Source organism: Varroa jacobsoni, unplaced genomic scaffold (assembly GCF_002532875.2).
Source record: "Varroa jacobsoni isolate VJ856 unplaced genomic scaffold, vjacob_1.0 scaffold_686, whole genome shotgun sequence".
NCBI classification, from domain to species: domain Eukaryota; kingdom Metazoa; phylum Arthropoda; class Arachnida; order Mesostigmata; family Varroidae; genus Varroa; species Varroa jacobsoni.
The window spans coordinates 38,779-63,657 of NW_019213588.1; the positions used below are offsets into that span (position 1 = coordinate 38,779).

Below are 24,879 nucleotides of genomic sequence, written 5' to 3' on the forward strand. Positions count from 1 at the left end.
TAATTAGAATTCCGTTTTTAAACTTGTTTAAAAAAGAATGGAAGAACAGAAGGACGTTCTTAAGAACATACCATAACTGTTGCTATCTAGGTCACTCTGGGTCGATCGATGCATGGTTTAAAAAGGCCAAGGCAAGTCGCTGGTTTTCATTGATAACTCAGAACTCTACAGGTGCACTTTATAACTGCAGCCGCTTTCTAGGAAATCCGCTTGTTTGCCCTTCGCTACAAAAATCTAAAATACATAAGTCATACACACACACCCACATACCCTCACGTTACGTGGATATTCGGTGGACGGTTATGGCTTTTAAAGAGGTTACTTCTCGAATCATTTTACTCCATCTTATCCGCGTCGTGATTTGTCAACGTGAATTACAGTCGAATATAGCTCTCTTGCTGTTCCAACCTCTCCAAGAGTTCCCCATCTATTGTGCTACGTACAAGCATGCCTTCGACATCTTCCTTGTCACCGTAACGGTTATATGACCTGGTAAAAACCTCATAGCTAACGGTGCTCTGTTCCGTTCACGTACTGATATGAACGTCTTTACTAACCATTTATGCGCCTCTCTACCTACTCATAGCGGCAGCAATAAGCGTTTTTATCTCAATAATGTTAAAAATTCATGTTAGAAAGAAAGATACAGATATTAAATAAATCTCTTTTCGTTCTAATCTTTAGGAGCACTTCTATTCGGCGTTCGCCTATATCAACCACCGTTCCAGCTGCCTGGATTAAATCTTTTCCAGCCGCCAACAGGATTTGTACGGGAACTTGAACAACTTCAAAATAACGGACAGGATGATACCACTCAGCAAACAGTAGACGCCAAGATCATCGCATTCGAACCACTCTCTGAGGTGGAGTTTATTCCCTCTCGATTCTGAATTATGCACGGAAAGAAATCTATTCATGCTACCTTATCAGTTGAAAAGCTATATTAAAAACACTTTGAACGCATAATTTTCCAACCGAGCAATATAAAATGTATTATTTTGTAAATAAGAAAATGTAATATAAAGAAAGCTCACAAAGCGGGGCTTTGCCTTAAGCATCATAGTGTTTTATGGTCATACTCTAGTGAGCGGAGGAAGTATCGTTATCACATAACTATTGAAAGGGTTTGTGAAGTCCTAAATTTTGAAATATTGTTGAAGCTACGTTCTGTTTCAGCTTGGAACGGTAGCAGTATACCTGTAAATAAAATAAACATCGCCTGATTCAAGACTATTCTGTTGCAGACATTTGCAGTTGGAATACTATCTAAAGATCCACCGAGATATGTTTGACTCACTCAGCTTCTAGCAGGGTCCTGCTCTTATAGATTTCATTCTCCCTTCGAACATTCAGGATGCAGGTTGTGCTTTGATGCTTCGAAGTTGAAGGCCAAGTCAAAAGGGCCATAAGCTCGTGATTCCATTCCCCAGTGCCTACTTCTTCCAATTTCATTCAAAAAACACAATAAAATTATTTGTATTATATACAAAAAACACAATAAACTAAATTAGAGAGTTCACTCATTTTGAACCCCCTTCCAGCTACGCAAGTTATTACTGTTATTCAAATGTTAATGTTAAGCTGTTCTTGTAGCATCCTACTGAAGCACCTTGTTCAATCGGGGCAGCTCCTATATCATTCAGATGTCTGTAAGCAACACACAATTACCGTAGAATTAGTTGTAAGGACAGCAGCAGGCTGATTTAGGCAGACGAACTTACTACAAATGATGTTTTCGTAAGTTAATGTAAACTGTATGATGCAGTATGCGCAGAGTGGATCTACGATCTAGTTGTAACGAAAACTTTTGCAATAATCACAATGCAACGTAGATACAATATTCGTGGTAATATAGTCTTTGTGCACGCGAGGTTTTCAAATGTCATGAGCGATACAGAGCAGATTTAGGATTTAGGCGTTTTAGATCCAACCCAAAAAGCAGCCACAGACCTTTTGTGTTCATGCAGAATCAGCGGGGCGCAGACGTCCAGCAGTGCTCTAGGTTCAGGTTTTTAACTTGTTACCACTGAAATTGAATGTAACCGGCACTATTTGTTTTCGTGCTTCTTTTTATCGTTTTAGGAGTTCAAGATGCCTCACGATATTGTCATTTCTCCAGACGGATTTGCGGTCTACATTGCCGACTGTCACAGAAATTCACGAAAACGACTTTACAAGTTTATGATCTAAGCCTACTTAGAATTAGCTCTAGCTAAGTTCAGGCAGGAAGATAGTAGATATATAAAATTATAATTTGTTACAATGCTTAGAAAGTATTAGCCACCGTTTTGTTAGTTTTTTGTGAATTTTAGTTCTCGAGGCAGATTAAGTTCTGTATGCCAGGATATGGTATTATTATGCTCAGTCTTTAACTAACTTAAACAAACACATTCCGAGTGTGAAACTAGATGGTCAAATCTTGATCAGTTCAATTTAAAATTGCCCCGTATAAAGGTGTAAGGTTAAGCTGACAGCAGGTTGACACGAAACGTTTATAAACGTACGTGCGGGCTGTCATTAGGATCGACTCAGGGAAAACAGTCGTACAAGGATCGCACCAGCGAGTCGACAGTCAAATGTGATGCAATCCAGGACAAACTTTGCTGCTGATTAGGATCTGCAGTCTTCAGCCTATGTTACTTACATCAAGTAGGTCCTCAAACACGGTTTTCTTCTCGTAGGGCCAGCTGAGTCGTATAACATGAAGATAGGGTCAGACCGGCTATTTTATATATCAGTAACTACGTGTATCGGCCTATAGTAATCATGACTATGATACCATCCTCAAAAACGCTGCTTCCACTGAATACTTAGAAAAGTCTGTATAATGAAGGCTGATCGAAAATCTGCTACATTTAATCATTCTATCTGTTAAAAGAAAGATGCGACCGTCAGATATTTTTTACAAATCGGTTAACATAGATTTCAGTTATTCCAGTATAAGATAATTACGTTTCGATGTGGTAATCAAATGAATGACTGGGGCTATGTATTATTCATAATAATGGTACGCGTTTAATTTTGGCAGAATCGTTGCCCCTTAGCAAAGTTCGACGTAACGTATCATAAGCAGGGCGTAGCACGTTAGCGAAGCCTGGCGCTAAGTGGGCGACGAATGGGTATTTTCGGTTTTTCGAAACTATACGTGTGGAACTATATGAGAAAAATTGACCAAGCAGACACGTCGCAACTTAGTTCGTGAACTATCTTTCAGAATTAGCATAGCCAACGAGGTGGTGAAGAAATTCGATCATTGTTTAGGTGTCGCTGTGGTGGCGTGTGTGATTGCCAATTGGAACCACTTCAACTTAGCTCTAAGTGAAGAGCAAAGTAGTGCTGAACCTTCTCAATAATAACATTGTCTTCAATCGAGACGGAGATTCTAAGCATAACGAGCAAAAAGAACCTTCAAGGTTTTCTTCATTAGATAATGCTTGCCTCATTTTTTCGAAACGCCCTCGGGATAAAAAAAATATCTTGTAGATCTTTCTTTCAATGGATTGTAGAAGATGGTCAAGCATCTTTTATTCTATCCTTAGGGTTCCGAGATTGCCTAAGGGCATATTCATGCCCCTACTGCTTCTTACATGCTTGTTGAGGGCTTTATTTTCGCATTATGTTGGTTAAAATAGAATGCTACAGCCATCGGTTCTCGGTTTGGCTAGAAGATTTGGACAACGTTCACTGTGATATATAACTGCAATTTAATTTTCATTTTACTATCGCTACAACAAGAGCTCAGCGTTATAATAATGCTGTCGCTAGATCGGTATCGAAAACAACATTACCTAACCAAAGACTCCAGAGAGAAAATAGGTCTAAAGTGCATTAGTTGTCGCACCTTCAGCTCGACCGAAGCAGCTAAGAGCGATTGGAGTCATAACAAAAAGAATTTGAATATACTTCAAATTTTGCTTAAGTTAGGATCTTCTTCATCCCGCCTATTCAGGCAAACTCAGCTGCAACGACCGTCTGACAGCTGAGCACATGTAGCTTAGGCCACAACCCTTCTTGCACTTTGTTCTTTTACTAATTCAAACATAGTTACTAATGTGTAAGAGTGAGTCGGTTAGACCTTGCTTAGTTAAGCATTAAGTATAAGCTGATAGTTTTTTTCCAACACAACGTGAAATGTCTAAGTTATCGTAGAAAAATATTAAAAAGTTTTTACTAATATAATTATCATTTTATGTTATATACATTATGTTGGATTTATAGGGGAAAAGATTAACCGCACCAAAGGTTATTAACTAAGCATTTATCGTAGTCGTGGAAAGCGATTGCGTCAAACAGCGAGAGTTCATTGTAATCTATCAACGATGTCCTTGCACGAGGCCATTATTTACGTAAGAGGCTCCGTTTTAAATGCCAGACTATCATATATAATCGTTCTCGAAGATTTTACTTATACCACGTCGATCATGTTTTTGTTTTCTCTACTAAATTACATACTCTTCTGGTTTTGTCTATTGGCTTTGTGATTAAGCAATAGTGTATGACCTTCGTGCATATTTGGTCCTACATAGGAGAAAAGCAACGTTTCCTGCTACCTGCTATATTGCAACTGGTTATTAACACAGTAAACGACATATCGATTGCGTAACTGCGTGTACAGCGTAAAATAAGTATCCTATATTACTAACAAACAGCTCGAAGCTATGAAGATTAAGTTGTTTAAGGTCAAAAGTGCGTGCCGTCGCCGTCATGACACAAAAGACATGACAACAAAAGACTGGATGGGAAGGTATCCTATCGAATTTTACTATCGGGACGTTGGTTAGAAAAAGGATCTAGGTAATCTGTTCTTTTCTTACCCATTGAAAAATAGTCAGGGAAACATGCAAAACTCCGAAATAACGCCTGCTACTATTTGTTCCTCTTACGACAATAAATATATCAAATAATGTCTGCAACTAGCAACACGAGTTATCTATGTATTCGTATGGTAAATTATTTAAATACGGCTTGTATGCCCACAAGTGAAACGGTCGACGATCATTGCTCGCTATAAACGATATTTTGTCCAATATATTATGCCGTATTGTGGTTTTAATCAACATGTCTCGTATGCGTCGTCATAAGCTAGATCCACTGTAATAATGTACAGACGGTAATAATAGAGAATCATTTACGCTGGTCTGGCCGTTACGTACGTGTATCGTCGTATAGCGGATGGTAACACAGTCCGTGGCTGTTGAGTGATCCAACGGCGTCCAGAGTGTTGTAGAACGTAAGTTGTGATGGAATTGAAGTAATGGACATAACAAGTAATCATAACAACTATTATTACATGGGAGAACAGAAGGGGCAAAGAAGTGCGACAGTATATATATATGTTTAGAAACATGCTAATATGAGTATCACGAGAAGACATAGTGATGATGATTGCTATTATTATTACTGTTGTTAGTACTATTATTCCATTGATATCCGAGGAATATAAGATATTAACTGAAACGGTCAACGTGGTGTTCAATTGTGTGCTCCTTATTTAGCTCGCATTAAAAGCAAAAAAAAGCGACAGAAAATCTTGAAAAAGAGAGTTTGTCCTAATCGATTCCGTTGAGGAGAGTTATAGTGTTTTCTAACGTTACTATTTACCGACAAACATTGCAACTTTCTAGATTTCGTAAACACAGATAGGTGAACAACTTTATGTAAATTGTACTTACAGACCCTGTAGATGCTATAGAAAAACAAAACCCTAATGGAAGAATAATTATTTACTTTTCTGTAAACTATTCAGCATCTCCGCTAGGCGTAAATGCACTAGCAATTGCTTCTACGTTATCGTTAGGGCAAACTCTGTTACATAAATATAGTATGACATATAATCAAGTAATGTTCGATCCCGATCGTACAGCCAGCTTTATTAAATCGATCTCAACCGAGGGTAAAGTAAATAAAACGCAAAACTCGCCGAAGATCGAGAAACGGGCAGTCGTAGTGAGAGAGGCACAGAATTGTTCTGTGCATAGTCAGTAACGTAACCATCTGATTAAGTAGAAGTGTGTGTCGATATACGATGGGCCAAATGAGACGAGGCCCAATTACGGGAAAGAGTCCTAGATCGCGGAATAGACATACTGACACGTGTACCGTGTATTATAATAATACATTAAAGGGAATCGAACACCGTTTGCCACTGCAGCGATCCGCATCAAGCTGGTGCACCTATCTCCTGTAATGTTGTAGCCATCATTTTCCGTCAGAAAACCCCATACGAGCCCATACAGTTAGAGGTATATGGAAAACTAAAATGGTGGATAATAAATGAAAAACTTGAGAACGAAACCAGCGTCAATACATAATGATACTATATATATATATATATATATATATATATATATACGGCGAACACGCGTGTGACGCAGACAAGCACAAGCGCAAATAGAACAAATCTAACAAAACAAACATGACTGATATTAATAACAGAGTATGAAAACAACAACGCCGTGTCTACGATACGATAAAGATGAAGTGATAACAAACACAACCATAATGTCTCGGATAACATTAATAACAATGATGACGGTAAATAATAAACTTATTTTTCTCTTCCAAATAGTCAGGTGTCTCTCATTGATTTTCTAGTCATGCAAATTCAAGCTTTTAGGCATGTTCCCTTGAGGACATACAAGCAGTTTTAGATCAGTCAGCCTTTTACCGAAAAAGAAGCAATGATAATATCTATTCAAGTGTAATCTCCCTCGTATATTGTACTTCTCTATTAGCTGAAATCGCGAGGTTGCTGAAGGAAACTTCTTTTTGCGGAAAATGCAGAAGATCTCTATGTTGGGAAAAAATTACTTATACAGAAGAGCATTTACCGGCGTTTCTTGATACTCGATGGGCTCAGTCAATCGAGTTGTTCACATTAAAGGTAGACCAACAAACTTTTTTCCTGTCAGTCGGTTATTGCTGACCACTGAAAGAATTACTATTTCTCAAAAATTGTTTATTATATCAATCGTCAGATTGAAAATTACGTCATAGTCATGAATGAGCCAAACATGGTATAAGCTACTTTTGCAACATGGTTTAAAAGTCAATATAGAGTAGGTAGTTGTCTAGATAAGGGATACTCAAGATCTCCTTTTTCGTAGATGACAACGAAACTACTGTATACGCCAAAAGCACCCGCAGATAAGAACATCTGCGGGTGCTTTTGGCTTGGGCAGGTATGCTCAAGAATGAGCATACCTGCCTCTATATGATGCTATAGCTTCTAAATGAATTAAAATGCAAGGGGCTGCATTTATATATATATATATATATGTATATATTAAGTTATAATGGCTATATATATATATATATATATACACGTATATATTACCTTCACTCTATGACACTGCAAAACTCCCTCGCTTGTAAATAAAGTCTAATAGATTTATTTGTATACAACCATTTCCACGGGTGTAGTGAAGTCGGTACCTTGTTCTTCCGGTCGATGTTATGCTGGTTGGATGGACATTATCAGAAAGGAAGTCGATCGTATAGTGTGTTATAACAGTTAAGGTCGACACGGGCGTCATCGAAGCGTCCTTATCACTATTTGTTACGCTGACCATTTGAGGAAGGCTTGGACTCTTTCCAGAAGGTTTGTGTTTTTTCGAAGGACCTTTTGCATGTGCAACTGCTACAGAGTCAACCCGTTTTTTTGCCTGCAAATGACCGCATATTGTGGGCATGATTTAAGTACCGAACCTTAACATTGTCTCCATTACAAAGAGGAGATCATTTGTAATGGCGACAATTTTACTCAAGTCATTTTTAAAGAAAAGCATTTTTACAAAAGGCAGAATTGGGTATGACTTGCTATCCAGTGGCGTGTTATAATATTAGATGACGAAAGACTTGATAGGAAAAAATTTTTGGGGTGCGTAATATTTTAATTCTGTCTGGTCATTAGAGGCCACGGATGTAATGCCGAATATATAGCATTTGAAGAGCAGGCATTCTACATATATATATATATATATACACGTGCTTGTTTTCATTACGAGGTACAACACTTTTCTCCGACGGATTCCCACCTCGTCATTTGGTCTAGTCATCAGTATAACACCGAGGCTTAATATGCAGTAACTCTAAAAGCCTTGTAAAGACTGTAGAACACTAGAATAATTTAGTTTTTTTAATTTTATGAGATCACATGTTTAAACTCATAAGAAACAATATCACAAAGCAAAGGTCGTAATGAGGGTTCACCGCTGAAGAACATCGGAAATTTTTCGTAAACAATTATTATTGTTAACTCGGAAACCCTCGCCATGGGTTTGTTTCTTGCACAGTAGTAACATACTAACGTTTATATTATGCGGATTATAGCATGGTTATATAATAACTGTTGAAATTTAGGGAGCTGCACTCTATACGAAAAAAATTCTAAGTAATTAACTAAACTGTTCATCATATCTCACTCTAAAACTCAGATAGACGAGATTTTTTTTAAATGCGCATTAGCACTCCGAGAATCTATAAGAACACCAACATTGCATAGGCCATCATCTATCAGCTTCGGTATCATTATGGCCTTAAGTGGTCCTGATGATGGGTAGGGAAATAGCAAAGATGCTATCATAGGCGAAGTTTGCTTGGGTCGCGTCTTCGAATCTGAACTTTCTCACGAGAAATTTTTCCATAGGACAACATCTCCACAGTAAAGGGACAATGAAAAAAAGTCGGGGGGACTCCTGTAAAAGTTGCGCGGTTACAAGGCAGGGTTCGCGAACGCAGTAATGTCTGTAGCTGTGTCTAGGGTTACTTTAAAGCCGGAACTTATACTCTAGCTTCAGGATCATAGATAATTTGATCAAAAAAAAAAAAACTTACCATAGACTGTTTGTGCAGCTTTAGTACTGATCGAGCGCTATAATACGCGCATTGAACTCTGCAACAAGTTCAATAACCACCAGCAACATATACATGTCAAGTGAAGTCCGATGAACCCACGACAAAATTAGACCTATGATAAATGGAGAATCGCTCATACCGCATTTTCTTTCATGAAAACAAGATTGTCTTCTCTGATAGGTCGGAATGTTGCAGACATTGTGAGTGTAATAGAAAAAATGTGTATGGTCGATAAAGGAGTCTCTGTGGAAAACTGCTGATATTGCGGGTCGGGTCATACAGGGGCAAATTCCGGCATTTTTTTATCGCTTGTCCTTTTTGAGAACTGTAATCAAACGAGTTACAGGAAAGAAAAAAAAACACTTCCGAACAAAGGGCATAGAACTCCTTTTCCTGCAAAATATGTCCAACTTAATTCATCAGAATACTTTGTCGGATTGTATTATTTGCTGTAAACGAAATGAATGCATGTTATCACAATAAATGTCATATTTGTAATAGAAAGCGGATTACAAGGAAAGAGTCAGGTACCCCTTATTTCTTAATTCCGTCTACTTTGGCGGTCCCTTCCTTCTTTAACTTTCGTTACCCACATAGGTTGGTTAAATATACAGTTAGGTAGTTTTTGCCGAAAGAATGTAAGGAACAAAGGGGCAGACAGAGAGGAGCAAGGGAAAGAAGTGAGCTCACAACACTAGCATTTTAGCCTCGCTAGCGTACACCAGGACCCTTCCAGCGGATCGATGGTAAATGAAGATTGGACGAACATGTCTCCTTACAGCCTCTCTGGCCGCAGCCAGAGAGCGCTCCGAGCTAGCAGGTTAGATAATGTCGGACGGCGTCGCTGACGCTAGCAAAAAGCTAACTTCAGAAATGAGAGACACGGAAATAGAGAGAGAGGTGGGGGCAGTCGACGAGGCAGGGCTGCTAGCAGGACATTGGAAAAAACAAAGCGGCAAACAGAACTGCAGCGCATAAGATGTGTATGTAACGATCAAGCGAGATGCTTTTACTCTGCATGCATAGCCCCTGTAGAAACTTCCGTATGACTAAACAAAAAACTAACCGGAGGTTTGGAAGGTCACGCGAATAGCAATGGCAGATTTGGGATGAACAGGAACAAAAGGCCGCAACAGTAGGTGAAATGAATCGCATGAGCAGCGTCCTCGGACGCTCAAAGGACTTGCTGGAGAGCTGGCTGGTGAAGGAAAAGCAGCACACAAGGATGAATGTGAGAGATCAGTGAGTGAAGCATAAAAAACAAAGGTTAAAAGAGGGTGATAGAGAAATCGAGGGCTGAAACAGTGTTGATAGAAATTAGGCAGTAAGAAGAGTAAGACAGAACAAAAGAATCAGGCTTTTTTTCGCCTAAACAAACAGGACAGCTGAGATAAAGTACATAGTTTGCTGTGAAACAGCTCAAGGAACGAGGAAAACTAGACAAGAAATAAAAATCGTAATACAGAGAACGTAACGACACAGTTAGAGCGGGGGAAACGAGTGGCGTAAACAGAAAGCGAATGTAAAGAAGCCAAGTTGACGAAAAGCTGGATAAGACCAAATTCTTTCTTTGTGAATGACAGACCGGCCTATGGCCTCAAAAGGGGCCTACGGGGAAGATTAGGATTGAAGGACTAGATTTGAGGCACAGAAAAGAGGCAACAACGATCGTTGGAAAAAGATACGCAGACACTTCACTTGTAGTAACACCGACAGCTGCATTAACTACGACGGCAGTAGCATTTCCTTTTGATACGGCTGCCTCTTCTGCTTGGAAAATCGCCATAAACATAAAGTACACAGACTACAGCTGCCGCTACTGCTAGAATCACCCAGCAGATAAGCAGAAACATTCAAATTTTTGTTCCATTTTTACATAAGCATGTAAGTGCATACGTGAAAACGTGTAACAGCAGGGAAGCATTACAGTGCGCACGTCTATACACGGAAGCATTTCTTCTTTGTAGAACGCACTACGTAGACGGACTAGAGTAGTACATTTGCGTATATGTGAGGATAGCGTAAAGAGGCACTGCAGACTAGAATTTGTTATAAGTATGGACAGTATGCGTAAACAATCGTAGAAGAAAGGATGACGTTGAAAGGAAATTTGGTGCACTTGGGACGGGTTAGAGATCGTGTAGACCTGATTGTACCTTTAGTGACAATCAAGCACATTGTTCAACGAGATCGTATGATCTTTAACAGATGCACTGTATGACCTAACATATCCCTATCTAACGTGGAGAATTGCTTTCCCGTGAACGATTTAAATTATTAGTATACTCCATTATAGCTCAGTAGTTACTTAACAACCTGTATGACAAAATGCAAGCTTTAAGCAGCTCCAGTATTCTAATGATAATAAACCCTGACTAAAGATTTAAGATATAACGAAGATAACACTAATTTAGTTGAAATGTTCTGTTGTTGAAATGTTGAAAACATCTACTTATAATTTGTAAGTGATGATTGCAAGTGGTATGGCTCAATTACTCAATTAATAATTTTTTCACGAGAACATAGAAATAGACCTAAAATTGGCTTGCGATAATCCTCGCTTAGCCTCTTCTACTTTGTATGTACATTTTATATACTAATGACGTGGTTCTAAACCGATTTCTCTTGAACTGAACACAAGTGGCCTTCAATTGGGTCGTTCGCCCACTACTATTGATAAACTTGTGTTTACGAGGAACAATAATCGGGCTTGCTAAGCAGTACACCAAAACGACACGATTATCCCATTCCCAAAGGTGCTACCGTTATGGTTGCCCAAATGGTCACCGTTAATACACTCCTAAGGATGAGTCTATACTTATTATAGAACACTTTAGAGAACTTGGTGCTACGTCTACACCGGTGTTAGGTTCAGCTAGCGTTCAGTTTAACCTGCTCCACTAATCCATAGTAGAACTCCTTGTCTATTGAACATGAAAAAAAAAAAAGGTCAGTATTTTCATTTCAACATGATTCGAGTTTTACATCCAAAATATTGATACAATTCAGGGTCTCTAAATCTGATTAGTATCAATGACATGTATAATCGAAAAAGTCGTGATTAATCTCAAGTTCCTGATTAATCAGTAGTATATGAGTATATGATATATAATCGAAGTACATGCTTATTAATCTAGACAATATTATCTATACTAACTGCTTGAAACAGTTGCAACGTAGGGAGTTACTTAACATATGGACCATCATACTTAGTATATAAAATAATAGCGCTTTGCTAATTTCAATTTTCAATTTACTCAATTCAGAGTACAAAAATGGCCGACTCCTATATATACAGTAAGTGTATTTTTAAAAAAATTTATTTGTTCATACAAATTGACCTGTATGTGCCGGTTCGTTTCTGTGTTAATGCTAATTAAAACTAATGAAGAAGCAAATATTAAATATATTTAATTAAATATTTTTATTCACTGGTAACTCCACACTTTATTTTGACTTGACCTTAATAGATGCTGTGGCTAGCGTGGATACTTAAGCCACCGCACCGATCATTCAGATGCTCTATTAGCAGGAACAACTCCCAGCACAAAAAATTTTCACTCTTACATTGACTAATGAATAAGCGTTTGCTGTTTCTAAGCCTCAGTTATCTGGGTTGATTCTAAAGACTAAAGAAAAGGCATCTTTCGTATAACTCTTGAAGTTAAAACACAGTAGCGGAGCTTTGCTGGATATTTACTCTGCTATATTTTCTTTTAGTTTTATAGTTCGAGAAATTGATTTAATCGTTATTGAAGCTATGAAGATTTAGCCTAGCTTCTAAAGGTTCCATCTTGCTGCTACAACAATCAAGATGCGACAGAAAACGTCCCAACTGTAAGATAAGACGAGACGAAACTAATTTCCCGCTGGGTCAGTCTCTTTCAATCTTCCAAAGTGTTCTTTAAGTGCAAATTAGGAAAATTTTTGGAGCAAAGAACGAACCAGTTGAAAGTTTTTTAATTACAAGTCCTACAAACATCGTCCCTTATATATATATAGAATTCTAGGTTTGTAACAGCATGCTAGCCTTGCGAACGGCTTTAGGCCATCAAGCTGATAGATAGGTTTTTGGTATCGTCTATTTTTATAAGAACAGGGCATACAGCCCACAACATAACTAGACTAGGACTAATTCTCTATTAAAACACGCGAAGAGCAAATTTAGATTCCGGAGTGCGTTTTCGAAGCAGTATTTTTCATCGGCTATTTGCTCTATAGCATCAATGATATATTTAGCTTATTTGCTATTCTAATCTACTAGTCAAATTGTATCACTGAAAAATAAGGGCAAAATGAAAAGATCGTCTTGACACACAGGCAACAGGTTTGCGACTTGTTCACATTCTCACCGGGTTGTCCTCGTTCGCGATTTATTCGTTTTTGCCTGCTTTGTACTCGAAGGGAAAGCCGCTGTAACCTGGCAGAAGGAGATGAGTAAGGCGCCACTGCAGAGAGAGGAATGAAGGGGGTGAAAGGAAGAAGGCTCAGGATATCGTCGCAATGCCGCTCTGAAGGAGCCGGGTTACAGATTTGAGATAGAGGTGAGTATAGGCAGCTCAGTATTTTGGCCAGGGACCACCTTTCGTTGTTGTTCCTCGTGGAGTAAGAGAAAATCGCAAAGCTTTTTCAATTTTGTTTGAATAAGAACGACATTCTCCATTTGGCCTCTGGTTCCTTTTCCCGTCTCCCGTCTTTTAGTGCGTACCTCGACCTCCTATTTTTCTTCGTATTCTCTCATTATACGAAGTAAACCCAGCGTTTGCCAGCCAAGCCCCCACGACATACCTTTGAACGCTTAGACTGATCAAGGCCACACACAAATCATTCGACAACAAGAAAAAATTGCCAAACTTTAAAAAAAAAACTCTGTTTTCCATCATTCCTATTAAAGTTGCATGTGATGCGCCCTATTACAGGAACATATATTGACTTTATCGCAGAACTGCTACTAGATTCAAACGACGAGTGGGCATTAATATTAGCGTCAGATCGATTTATTTGTGCCAGTACCAAATAGTATCCTATAGAGTCGTAGAGACATCGTGGCAACTAGATCTGTTATTGACATCATTTAGTGTTTATACTCCGCCTGCAGGAATAAATATTGCCTCGCCTCATGTTCTGCTGATTACAAAAAAAAGCCAAGAACGCACCACTAACTACTGCTAAGAAAAATAGTAACACATTTTTGTTACTTCAGCAGAAGACAGGTTGTGTCGATGGGTCCGATCATCAACTTCGGTATTAAAAATGAGCATCTATGTACATTACTTACAAATTATAATTACACGCTAGACCATTAAAGATTTTCTCTATGAGTTTGTTGCGTAGATTTAAAAGAAGTTTTAGCAGTTTCAATGGAGAATAGGGATTCTAAGAGGTAATCTATCCATAATCAACAGTATTGCGTCAAACCGTTGCGTATGACATATAAACGCTTCTTGATAAAGCTAATCTGTTTATAAATCAGTTTATATTCAAGGTTATGGATGAATGCACGTAGCAGACTCTGAGCCTTCGTTCCGTCGAATGTCTTAGGTTTTCAGCTACTAAGCTATTAAGTCATAAGCCTGCGTAGTTCTTTGAGAAGTGCCTTCCTTACTAATCAGATCATAACTATTGCCAGAGATGCCCTACGGTATATCAAGCTTTGCTTATTTCTTCAAGTAATTGTCCGCAAAACTGACTAATCACACTATACTGAATCATAGCATCAATCAATGCCCTGTTCAACTTCATGTAATGATTTGCAAACTGTGATATTGATACCAGGATAATTAACTAATGACTCTAATAACGGCCGGTTCACCGATATTACTCACACGGTGTAACCAACGGCGCCCCTCGGGACAATTCCATACTAACCTGTTTTACTTTGGAACGCGTTTATAATCATCAAATATTGATTACTGTGGAACTAATAATGTTATCTATAGATAAAATATCTGCGGCTTGACCTGTCGGGAAAACTCAATCCAGTTGTTTTCGTCTTCTTCAATAGTACGTATCTTATTTCTAGCCATTTCGATACGTCATATCATCATCTTTAGACACAACATAGTTGAAAGGAAATTCGTGTATTAGATCTTCCGACTGCTCTGAAGATCAAGCATAATTAAAACAAACATTTCTTCATGACGCCTAGTAGCAGCCATCACGTCTACGATAAGGAGTGGCTCGTAAGAGGCTGAACATTAGACTTTAGATGTAACGTTCTTTGCCTAAGCCGATTCTAGAACGTCAGAGATGACTCGATCCAAATCGAAGATCTTCCTCGCTCGGTCGTTTCATTTTAAAAGCTTTGTTATTTTATTAATCGAAGCCTGTTTTCGTTAAACAGGTGTAAGCGATTTTATTAAAGGATAAACTAAGTAACTAGTGAGAGATAGCTACATACGTTTCTTTCAAAGTATATTTTTTTATTGTTTGCGTTGTTTTTTTTTTTGCTGTCTAGTTATATCTAAAAAATTTGCGATAAAAGAAATATAGCATAGAATGAACAGAAAGCTCAGATAAAGTAGTTCGTTTCATAGACGATCCAAATATTGGGTTGTCAAAAAAATTAATAATTTCTCTGGCTAGATGGTTTTAAAGCCACATATCTTAGGAACTACGAGCCGCGTGGGTTTGGGGTTGGTGTTGTTTGAGGACCGAGATTTGACAGTAGTAGAGGGGCTAAAATCGCTGGAGTGCGTTCATCAAAACTTAATCCTGAGTGCCTCGAAGATGAGTGAAGTTTTTCTATGTTTTACAATTTTATTGCGCTGAAAATTGATCGATAAAAGATCTACATGCCGATGGAAGTTTATATGCTCAAAGGTAGATCTCTCGCGGTCGTACTGGGAATTTTCAGGTGAAGGACGCATGACTAGATATGACTAGATTGCCAAAGAATCAAACATTTATTAGTAAAGGGTTTCCAACCATTTGAAGCTCTATTTTGGGTCCCATACGAATTGACGCAAAAGAATTGTCCATTTAGAAAAACAACGGAACAAATTCGAGCCATTTCTAGGGCGATGGAAGGTAGATTATATGTGAAAATAATATGCGGAAAAAAAGTTGCTCGATAACTTGTGGCAAAGTCTAGACTGATGTCGAAGAAAGGAATAACGTATTAAGAGTTGTTACCGCCTTGATTCGGACTTCCACGGTCAACAACTAACAGGATTATAATAAGCCATCGACAAGAAACTGATCGGAAGTAGAAAAAAAGAAAAGGTGTTCTTTTTTTATTGTAATAATGCCTGATCATATATAGCTTTAGCTACCTGGCAAAAATAGAAATCTTGGGTGGAAAATATGAGATCTTCTGCCGTGTAGCTTTGGCTTTGCACTATCGGGTCTCCGCACGACTCTTTTAGCAGTACTAATTTAGTTTCAATTGATGGATGGATGCTAAAAACACTTATCGCCTAAAAACCTCACAAGTTCTACAATGATGGAATTGTGTTTTTTTGTCAGAAGAACGATAGAAAGTCACCAATCAAGGCGGCGAAATAATGTTGTTCTGAAACAGAAAAAAAAATAGAAAAAAAAGTTTGCCGCGTTTTCGGCCTAAACCGTCAATAGTTTATCCATCATCCAGTAATTGACAAATATTCTCAAATTGTTTAACTGTGTAACCAAGAATTCTTATTAATTGTTTTTCTACATAAACTTCAACCAGACGAAGGTCCTGTTGTTGGCGATTGCGTTACTGTGTCGTACGACTGATACACTGATGCCGATCCTGATACGTCTAATAGCGTCCGAGAGCAAGAGCGAAGCACTCTGAAACACCTGCGCGCATATCGAGAAACCTATCAGCACAAATGCGTGGGAAAAAATTGTATTTCATGTACGCTCACAAATTACAGCAAATCAAAAACTAATTTTTTAATTTTTGGACGGTCTTGTCTGCAACTGGACCGGTAAAAGACAACAAAGACTATCTTAATACAGGTAGGCAAGGAATCGAGGGTACACTGATTCCATCGACTGTCTACATGAGAGCTGCCGTGTTACGCGCTAATCTTTTTCTACTTAAACTTCTTTGTCGGACATATTTCCAATTCTCGCCTTTCTAGTAGGTCCAGTTTGCCTATCCCCTTCCTCAAAGGCGGTTCCTTTACCCCATGCTCAGACACTTTGACCTCTAGTGTACCTGTAGGTGAGAGGCTTCGAGTAGATGGCAAAGTGTACTGCCAAAATCTGCATCTGTTTCTTTCGCCGTTTCTTTAGTCTACATAATAAAATCGAGTGAACTGACTTTCGAACGCGTTTGGTTTTATGTAATGCTAGTATATGGAAAGGTTGAAAGATCACACGCACCCCTACACGCCGAATGCTTTACGACTCTGTTTTGCGGCTATGAAGGCGCCCATGGCGCGAAAGAAGTTTTTCCCGAACACGCATAACGTGAAAAATTCTTCCATTTTTATATTTAAAGTACGTCAAGCATAAGTGATCATTATAATCATTCTGTTAAGTCCTATTGGAATGATTACTAGAAACAGAGTCAGGCAGTTTCCGCAAGATCTCTCCAACACAGCATTAATATAAGCTCGAGCTGTTTTTATGTCGCATTTACATTTCCGGTAAGATTCGCTATCAGCAAAGAAACTGCAGAAACCTACCATCCGTAAAATGGGGGTCCAGAGAGTCGTGTAAATATCACCAGCATTCTCTATCAGCAGCAACCAATTTAAAAGCACGCGTGCACGTGCGTTCGTCGCAGCCTTTTTTTTACGGTATGTACACAGCCGTCATACCTTAACGGTCAAATTTTTGTGCACCAGGCAACCTTCTCTACCACGAGACGCGCGCGGAAACTTCCGCTCTGTCATCTCTCCGGGAAAGGAAGACCCAATGATCGTAAAGCGATTGGTAATTGAAAAACATAATATTGTGTGCATACGATTTCCTAGACGCAAGTAAGAGCAGTAAAATCCGACACACGGAAAGTAATCGGAAATCAGGCAAGGCCTGCCATTTTTATAGGGAGCGTTGAGACACATTCGATGCGAATAGTTAAATTCTCGGTCGACGTGCGCGAACGGTTGGATTTGTACGATGCGGTATACTGTCTTCTGGCATACTGCAGAGTGGTTCAGCTAAGGCGTCGTCTCCAAGATGGTCCGGCTGCTTCTTTTCTGTTAAAAGGACTCACGAGTTCTAGACATGAATTTGAAATGGGTTTGCTTTTTTTTGCCTACTTAGAAGGTTTCTGTAAAGAGGATCGATATTAAGATAATTTTTATGTTTCGAATGGCACAAGCAAATATCTATGGAACAAGCAGCTCTAGAATAATCGGAAGGTATTGTAAGAAATCAGATATCGTTGATACGTTTCGAGCCGTTTTGTTGTACTGTAAATGGTATACTCGCAGGAACATACCGAAGACTTTTCGTCGATTTAAGTCAATCAATAAAAATGATAATTTAAAACAATGAAGAACAAAAGCGACATGTCACTTGCATCGATTGTGCCCCTCTTGGGCCAACATGTGTAACAACAAGGTGCATCATCGGCTGGCAGGAGAACAACGGAACAGGACAACAACTTAAGCTATCGGATCGACGTAGTTACGAGTAGCCGAGCAACCAACGAAATGTCGCATCGGCGAACGCTAAGCTCCCCGCCAACTGCCGTCACAGAAATCCGTTTGTGTGGCCATTGATTTAAAAGGCAGCAAAAATATGCTTCCTTCTCCTTTAAAAGGCCTTTTGGTTCGGGAAAAACTACAATTTTATGTTCACAAGAGTTAGTTATTTTCTTATTATTATTGTATTGTTATTAATTACTTTGAAGCGCTTTTCCAAGCACAGATGAATATATATATATGTTTGATCCCCTGTATAATGATTATCGCTAAAAAACGTTCCTGAGTTTCCTTACGTAAGCATAAATGCTCAACAAGACTGCTTATTTAGGTTTAACTAGAAATCTATTAGTTTAAAGAAAGTACATTGCTGGAAGCTTACTTTGCGAAGCTGGCAGTCGGCTGAGAAGAAAGTGAGGTGGACAGCAACGACACGAAACAATTAAATATTTTACTAAAAAGCTCCTTCTAACCAAACGTAATAGCCTGCCTCGGGGGATGAAAACAAGGGGTGAAGCTGTATATACTTCTATAAGGAAAAGCCGTCCGCTCATTGGTCACCCCCATGTTCGCCATACTAAACCAGCTGAAAGAGACATCCTGATATGTTAAGCCAACTGACACAAATGGAAGAAAGAGCAGTGTCTCTTCAGTTTTTTTTTTCCTTAATGAAGATTCTCGGCAAGCGATAAAAGTTCTTTCATTTTATAGTGAACGTGATTTCGCAGCGTAAAAATGAAAAAAAAAATTCGGCTAAGCCGGCTGAATTTCGATATGGAAACAGCTCAAATGGCGCGGAACATTTAGAAGTGAATTGGCAGGGGGGTTATTGAACATGCGGAATCATCTGAACGAAGATGAGGAGAATATTACGTATAGCGTTAGTGAATGATGAAACGAACAAATGTGTATCTCTTTACGTGTTGTTTATATCACAATGCTATTGGTACAGTGAACGATCGCCTCGTGCTTTATAGTACCGCGACATGTGCGGTATGGAGCTTCATATGTTCTAGTTAGTAATGTGTAACCCATTTTTTGTAAGATCAGAACCCGCCAGCTTTTAGTCCGCTTGCATTCAACTCCTTATACGAAAATTCGGTCTTACGAATAGCTATAGCCCATTAGTGCGACCCGTTGATTCATACTTTTTCGTCCAAATCGGGCATAATACCAAACAATAGTTGTTCAATATAATCGCTTATTACCTTAACGCTTGACAATCTTTATTATTTACAACCTATCGTAGTTGACTGTCCGTTAGCTGTCGACCAATATTATGAGAACAACTGTACCGGTTACCCATTTGAGTTAATACAACATTTTAAATTATCTCTGTTATTTAGATAATTAGTCAATGCTCTAGAAGGTGTCCGGAATTTACATTGAGTATTAATTATTTAACAGCGATCCTTTCCGACCCTCAAAACGAGCCAATACAGACTAAACTAAAACTTATCTGGCCTAGATGCTACGTTTTTGGTATTAGTACGTGGCAGTCAGATTGTCAGGGCGCTTAGAAAGTAATTCGTAGCATTTGTTGGCGCCGTTGTTACCGCCGTGACCGCAGCAGCTCCACTGTACACGACGCGTATACAACGCGGCCAATGTTCGACTGCCGATAGTTGGTAAACATTTCGGTCCGCATGGATACGTGTTGACAGGTATTTGCAGACGAAGATTGACAGACGAAGCAGCTGGAATAAAAACGAAAATTGCCTTCAGTAGCTTCGCATGTCTGGTGCCAGCTAGATATTTGCATAAAGTGCGAGATTTGTCACAAGCTTTATTTATTACTTATTTTTATTTTTTACTTATTATTATTATTACTATTACTTATTTTAGGATATTGTTTCCGCTGCCGCTTCCGTGGTGTGACCGGCCTGGATTCTACCTGGCTGGATTCGTTTAGTGTTTTTATTTTCGTTATGTTATACCTAGAAAGGTTACTGCGAAAAAATATTGGCTTTGTGTGTATATGTTAGGTGAGCGACAAAGATTGGACAAGCAGAGAATTACAGGAGCGCTTCGTTTTGTCCTGTTTAAATAGATAATAGAGAAGTAAGAAGCTGCCAAATTTTAGGCAAACATTCGGTGAAAGCTTAGAGTAATTAATTAACCTGCTTTTCATTTTTTCGAAACCGATCTTGTACAGGTCGTCGAACACGGCTGGACTCGAATACAAGGACGTAAGTATATTCGTTTACCCTATTTCTAGGTGCAGCTGAAACTTGTGGCTGACATCGACTGGGGAAAAGTGCGTAAGGTTTCCTAACCACCTACCTAGCAGTTAAAAGCGGGGTCTACATGTGGGGTTTTGCCTCACAAGCAGAAATAACTATAACGCACTATTTTTTAACCTATCGTACGAGCTATTATTAAAATGTTGCTTTAATTTTTACTTTAGCCAGATACCCTTATAAAAGCAGCTATTTCTGGGGTCGCCGAAGAAGCCTCCGTAGATCCCCCTCTGACAGGACCTAGCTATGATCCTAGTTCGGACGATTTTTAATCACCAGGAATATCTTGATAACGAAAAGCCTATAATAACTTGACTTAATAGTAGCACGATAAGGAAGTGTACAGCGCAAACGAGTTTGACCTATACTACTTTGCGGACTGGCCGATATTACTGTATGTTGGGGCTTGAATGGGAACTGGGGAATGTAGACTCGGTTAATGGCTGAACATCAGTGGGGGAATAGGGATGCCAAGAGGCTTTCGTTCAGACCTGCCGGAACAGCTAAGTCGGCGGACATTTCAGTTGTTCTATTGACACCGAGCATCTATGACCACGTTGCTTTGATACCCAGTTGAAGCCTCAGGCTTGTACGATAAAGCAATTTTTACCGAACTATAAGCAGGGAACGTTTGATTAACCGTCATTAGAATGTGTTTCTCATTCTATATTTCCGTGCGCCACAACATGAATTACCTGAAGTTCACTAAAAATGTTTACAGACGCTCGTGTTCAACTGGAGAGCATTGCTGTACCGTGTTGTTGATATGCGCGCTTTGCAGCATCTAGATTTGGCCGTATTTTACGTGGTGCGTTAGGTTTTTAGTTTGCTAGAAGTTACGTGCATCTGTACAAAACGTGGTATTATATGGATCAGGAACCGAAGAACGTCATACACTGCAGTACTTCAATGAGAATTTTCTTTGACCAGGCCCATTAATTTGAATATACCGCCTAGATACGTTCATACACAAAAATGACTGACATAAATTTGTCTATATCTAACACGATTTAGTGATAATTGTGTTGTTACATGTGGTTACTGTTACCGTATACAGATATGCCTATGAAGATAGCCCTCTTCTTCTTTGTGTCTCGTGGTGCTTCAAACGTAAATGACTTGCATGTCTGTGAGTATTGGTCCATTTTGAAACACTTTTGCTTTAACTATAATACTTGTTTATGAATGGGTGCCTTTACTGTTCTGCGCGGACATAGTTCAGCGTGTGTCCACTGAAACCAACGGTGGAGCCAAGAGATGCAACGGCTAAACCACAATGGACGAGGCGCATGTAAATCCACACAATGCACCTCGTAGCGCCTGTCCGAGTTGTGTTTTTATTGGCTTCGACAAATATCAGGTCTTGTTCATACTCTTATATCAACAGTGTACGACCGTAGACACTTGCATATTTGTTCAGCTTTTTTCAAGTGCGTTTTTAATTGTAAACTGATTTGTCTCTTCGCCCTTGTTGGCGTAACCAAATGCAAATAATGCTTCTAAAGTCTGTGTGTGTGTGTGTGTGTGTGTTTTTTTAATATTGAGCAGGCTACGTCGTGAGAAAAGCTGGCCTAAAAGCAAAAAAATAGTCGAAATCGGACCTGGCGGCTTGGTTAACGCGTCTCTACCCGTCAAAGATTCATCACTGAGGCGCTCATTTAGAAACTCGGCATGGAGTGGATTAAACGCTGAGTTAGCTGAAGACTTGGTAATACTGAACCGTATAATCAATACGAATTGCTCGAATACAAATAATTGGTACGCTTGCTCTCGCGCAAGTATCGCTGCATTGAAAATACATAATAATTATATAATAGCGCGGGGCATAATTACGCGGCACCCTGTCCTAAATCAACATATAACAGGTTGTTGACTCGTTTGTTTATGAAAGTGTTGTTTCTCGATATACTATTGGAAATTATGTTATTCGTTGACACAACATTCCGGATTAGTCACAGATCCGATATTATCCAGATTAGCCAGAGGAGCTACCGTCAATGCATTAGGTTGTTCACTATGAATATTTAGCTAGCCTTTAAAATGACTGTATTTCATTTTTGCGCTTCGGACGCAACGAGATGCACGCTTCAAGACGTGAGATCGTTTACGGGCCAATTGCCATTCAGCGATCGAGTTGTAGTGAGCCATGAAAAATCACAAGGTCGAACTGTTTACGCCTATCATCTTCGTTCTGGAACGACAAGCACGAAGACAGCTCACCCCATAAATTCTATGTTCGATGTAGGTTCCACTAGTAGGAACACTGGAGGCCGCTGGTTCAAAAGATCCAGGTTGGATATTTGTACTCAGATACGGGTTCCGCTAGACATTTTGTGAGGAGCAGAGTAATAAAGAGTCGAGGGTAGCGATAGAATCCGAGCTATCTCAATGTGCGCAGTTGTTTTTGCCCATCGAGGTTTTATGCATGTATGTATGTATGTATATAGAAACAGTCATACTTGCTCACATCGGTCAAGTAATGCAAAAAAAAATGTGACACACGATTTGAACAGGCTTCTACGTGTTTTTACGAATACATTCTTACACCAAATTGTGAAAAATAGATTCTCTACGATAATCGCAGACAGTTACATTTGTATGTGGATATTCAGTAGGTTAATGGGATTGTTGTCTAGTATCGTCGTCTACGGCTCGAGCGTTCTATCAACAACAAATAGAAACAATGACGAAGAAACTTCGCATTAAGCAAGCAGGATTAATGCAGAGAGGTAAAGCACGTGCACTGTATGACAGCGTTCGACCTCTCACGGCAACTGGTCCGTTGTAGCTAGCTAGCTAGCTAGCTAGCTAGCTATTAATGGTGAATTTGTACGCTTATTAAATAAACCAAGCTGCGTATAGATTCTATTTAAATACGCTCGAGCCAAAAGGGTATATTCGCGTATTGTTGGCTCTTTATTTTAACAAAAAAAAAGATTCATAAACCCATTGTACACTATCGAAATTGGATTCAAATATTGTCACAGGTGAATAGGCCATTAAGCACAAACGAGAACGGTAGAGACACGCAAGTCAATCGTGTCTTCGACTTTTTCGTGGATGCTAGTAGATATGAGTATTAATCTCGCTGAACGTGAAAACCTTGCTGATCTTGTCGATCGATCCGAGGGCAGATTATGGAGCAAACAAAATTATCTTCTTGATTAGTTCTTCATACAGCCCGAAACCCGGAGATCTTCCTTGGCGTCCTAGTAACAGTTACTCGGTTCCCAAGCCACAGAATTCATTACCGGTAGCTGGAAAATCAATTCCAATCCGACCTGGAAGACCAGGATAAACTACCGTAATATTCCGTAAAGTGTTGGGTGACTAGGCGGCTAACGGTCGAAACGAGCAAATATTCGTTAGATATTGGAAACATCACCTACCAGTACAGCATAAGCTAAAGAGCATTCATAGGAAATACAAAGCTTATGGACCCCTAGCTGTTTCTTTTACTGCTAAATATTTTTGCTCACTTATCTCTCTAAGTTAGTTCGGAAAAAACGGTTAGGAAAAAATATGAAACAGGAAAGTACTACTGTTTCTATTAAAAAGGAGAAAAAACGTCAGCACCCTTAGTCCTATTCGAATCTATTCAAATGCACGGCTTGTTCACTAGAACATTTATCCATAGTTATACATACAGCTTATATCAATAGATATGCAGCATTAGTCTATTTATTTAGCTGGGGCATGTTTCGACTAAATGTATTGCCGTAAGTTTTTCTTTTTGCTTCACCGTACCATTTTACCGCATGGGCAAGCTAAGTACGATGGATCCCTGCGTGAAGGACACATTGTGACAGTACTTCGTTTGGCGCTGCACAAACAAGCCCGGTCGGCTTCGGTTTTCTCAGCTGAGCATCGATGTCGACAGTCGATTGGTCGAAGGCCTGTCTCCTTTGTAGGTCAGAAGGGGAATGATAGTTGTTGTGAAATTTGCTGACTGTCTAGTCATTGTGCCGCCGTATCAACTAGCTCCCGTGTCAGGGCCAACCTAATTATAGCACTATGTGTCGTACATAACCTAATGAATTGTTTCTCCCGTATGGGATCTCGACCAAGTTAAGGGAACGTTATAACAGTATAGACAATTCATAGATGTCAGGGCGCATGGAGGTATTTCGTTACGGCCAATATTCTAGACAGCATAAGCTAAACATAAGACAGATCAAATTCACGTCGACATCTGT

The 24,879-nt window shown here is 39.2% G+C and overlaps 1 protein-coding gene across 12 annotated transcripts in view; it reads left to right on the forward strand.

Moving 5' to 3' along the window:
* The window catches only part of LOC111262636 (peptidylglycine alpha-amidating monooxygenase), a 65,800-nt gene that overhangs the window by 36,278 nt on the left and 4,643 nt on the right, over positions 1-24,879 (forward strand). The window contains exons 6-13 of one of the 12 annotated variants that reach the window (XM_086969244.1): positions 685-863; positions 2,083-2,177; positions 2,522-2,649; positions 13,261-13,400; positions 20,599-20,632; positions 21,405-21,491; positions 21,741-21,812; positions 22,232-23,072. In XM_086969244.1, the coding sequence (XP_086825370.1) occupies positions 685-863; positions 2,083-2,177; positions 2,522-2,582 (335 nt within the window). In that variant the 3' untranslated portion in view covers positions 2,583-2,649; positions 13,261-13,400; positions 20,599-20,632; ... (1 more) ...; positions 21,741-21,812; positions 22,232-23,072. Of the gene's footprint in view, positions 1-684; positions 864-2,082; positions 2,650-7,422; positions 7,440-13,260; positions 13,401-16,528; positions 17,110-20,598; positions 20,633-21,404; positions 21,492-21,740; positions 21,813-22,231; positions 23,073-24,879 lie in introns of those variants that run through there. The other 11 variants (XM_086969249.1, XM_086969250.1, XM_086969246.1 and 8 more) reach the window with 11 other exon arrangements.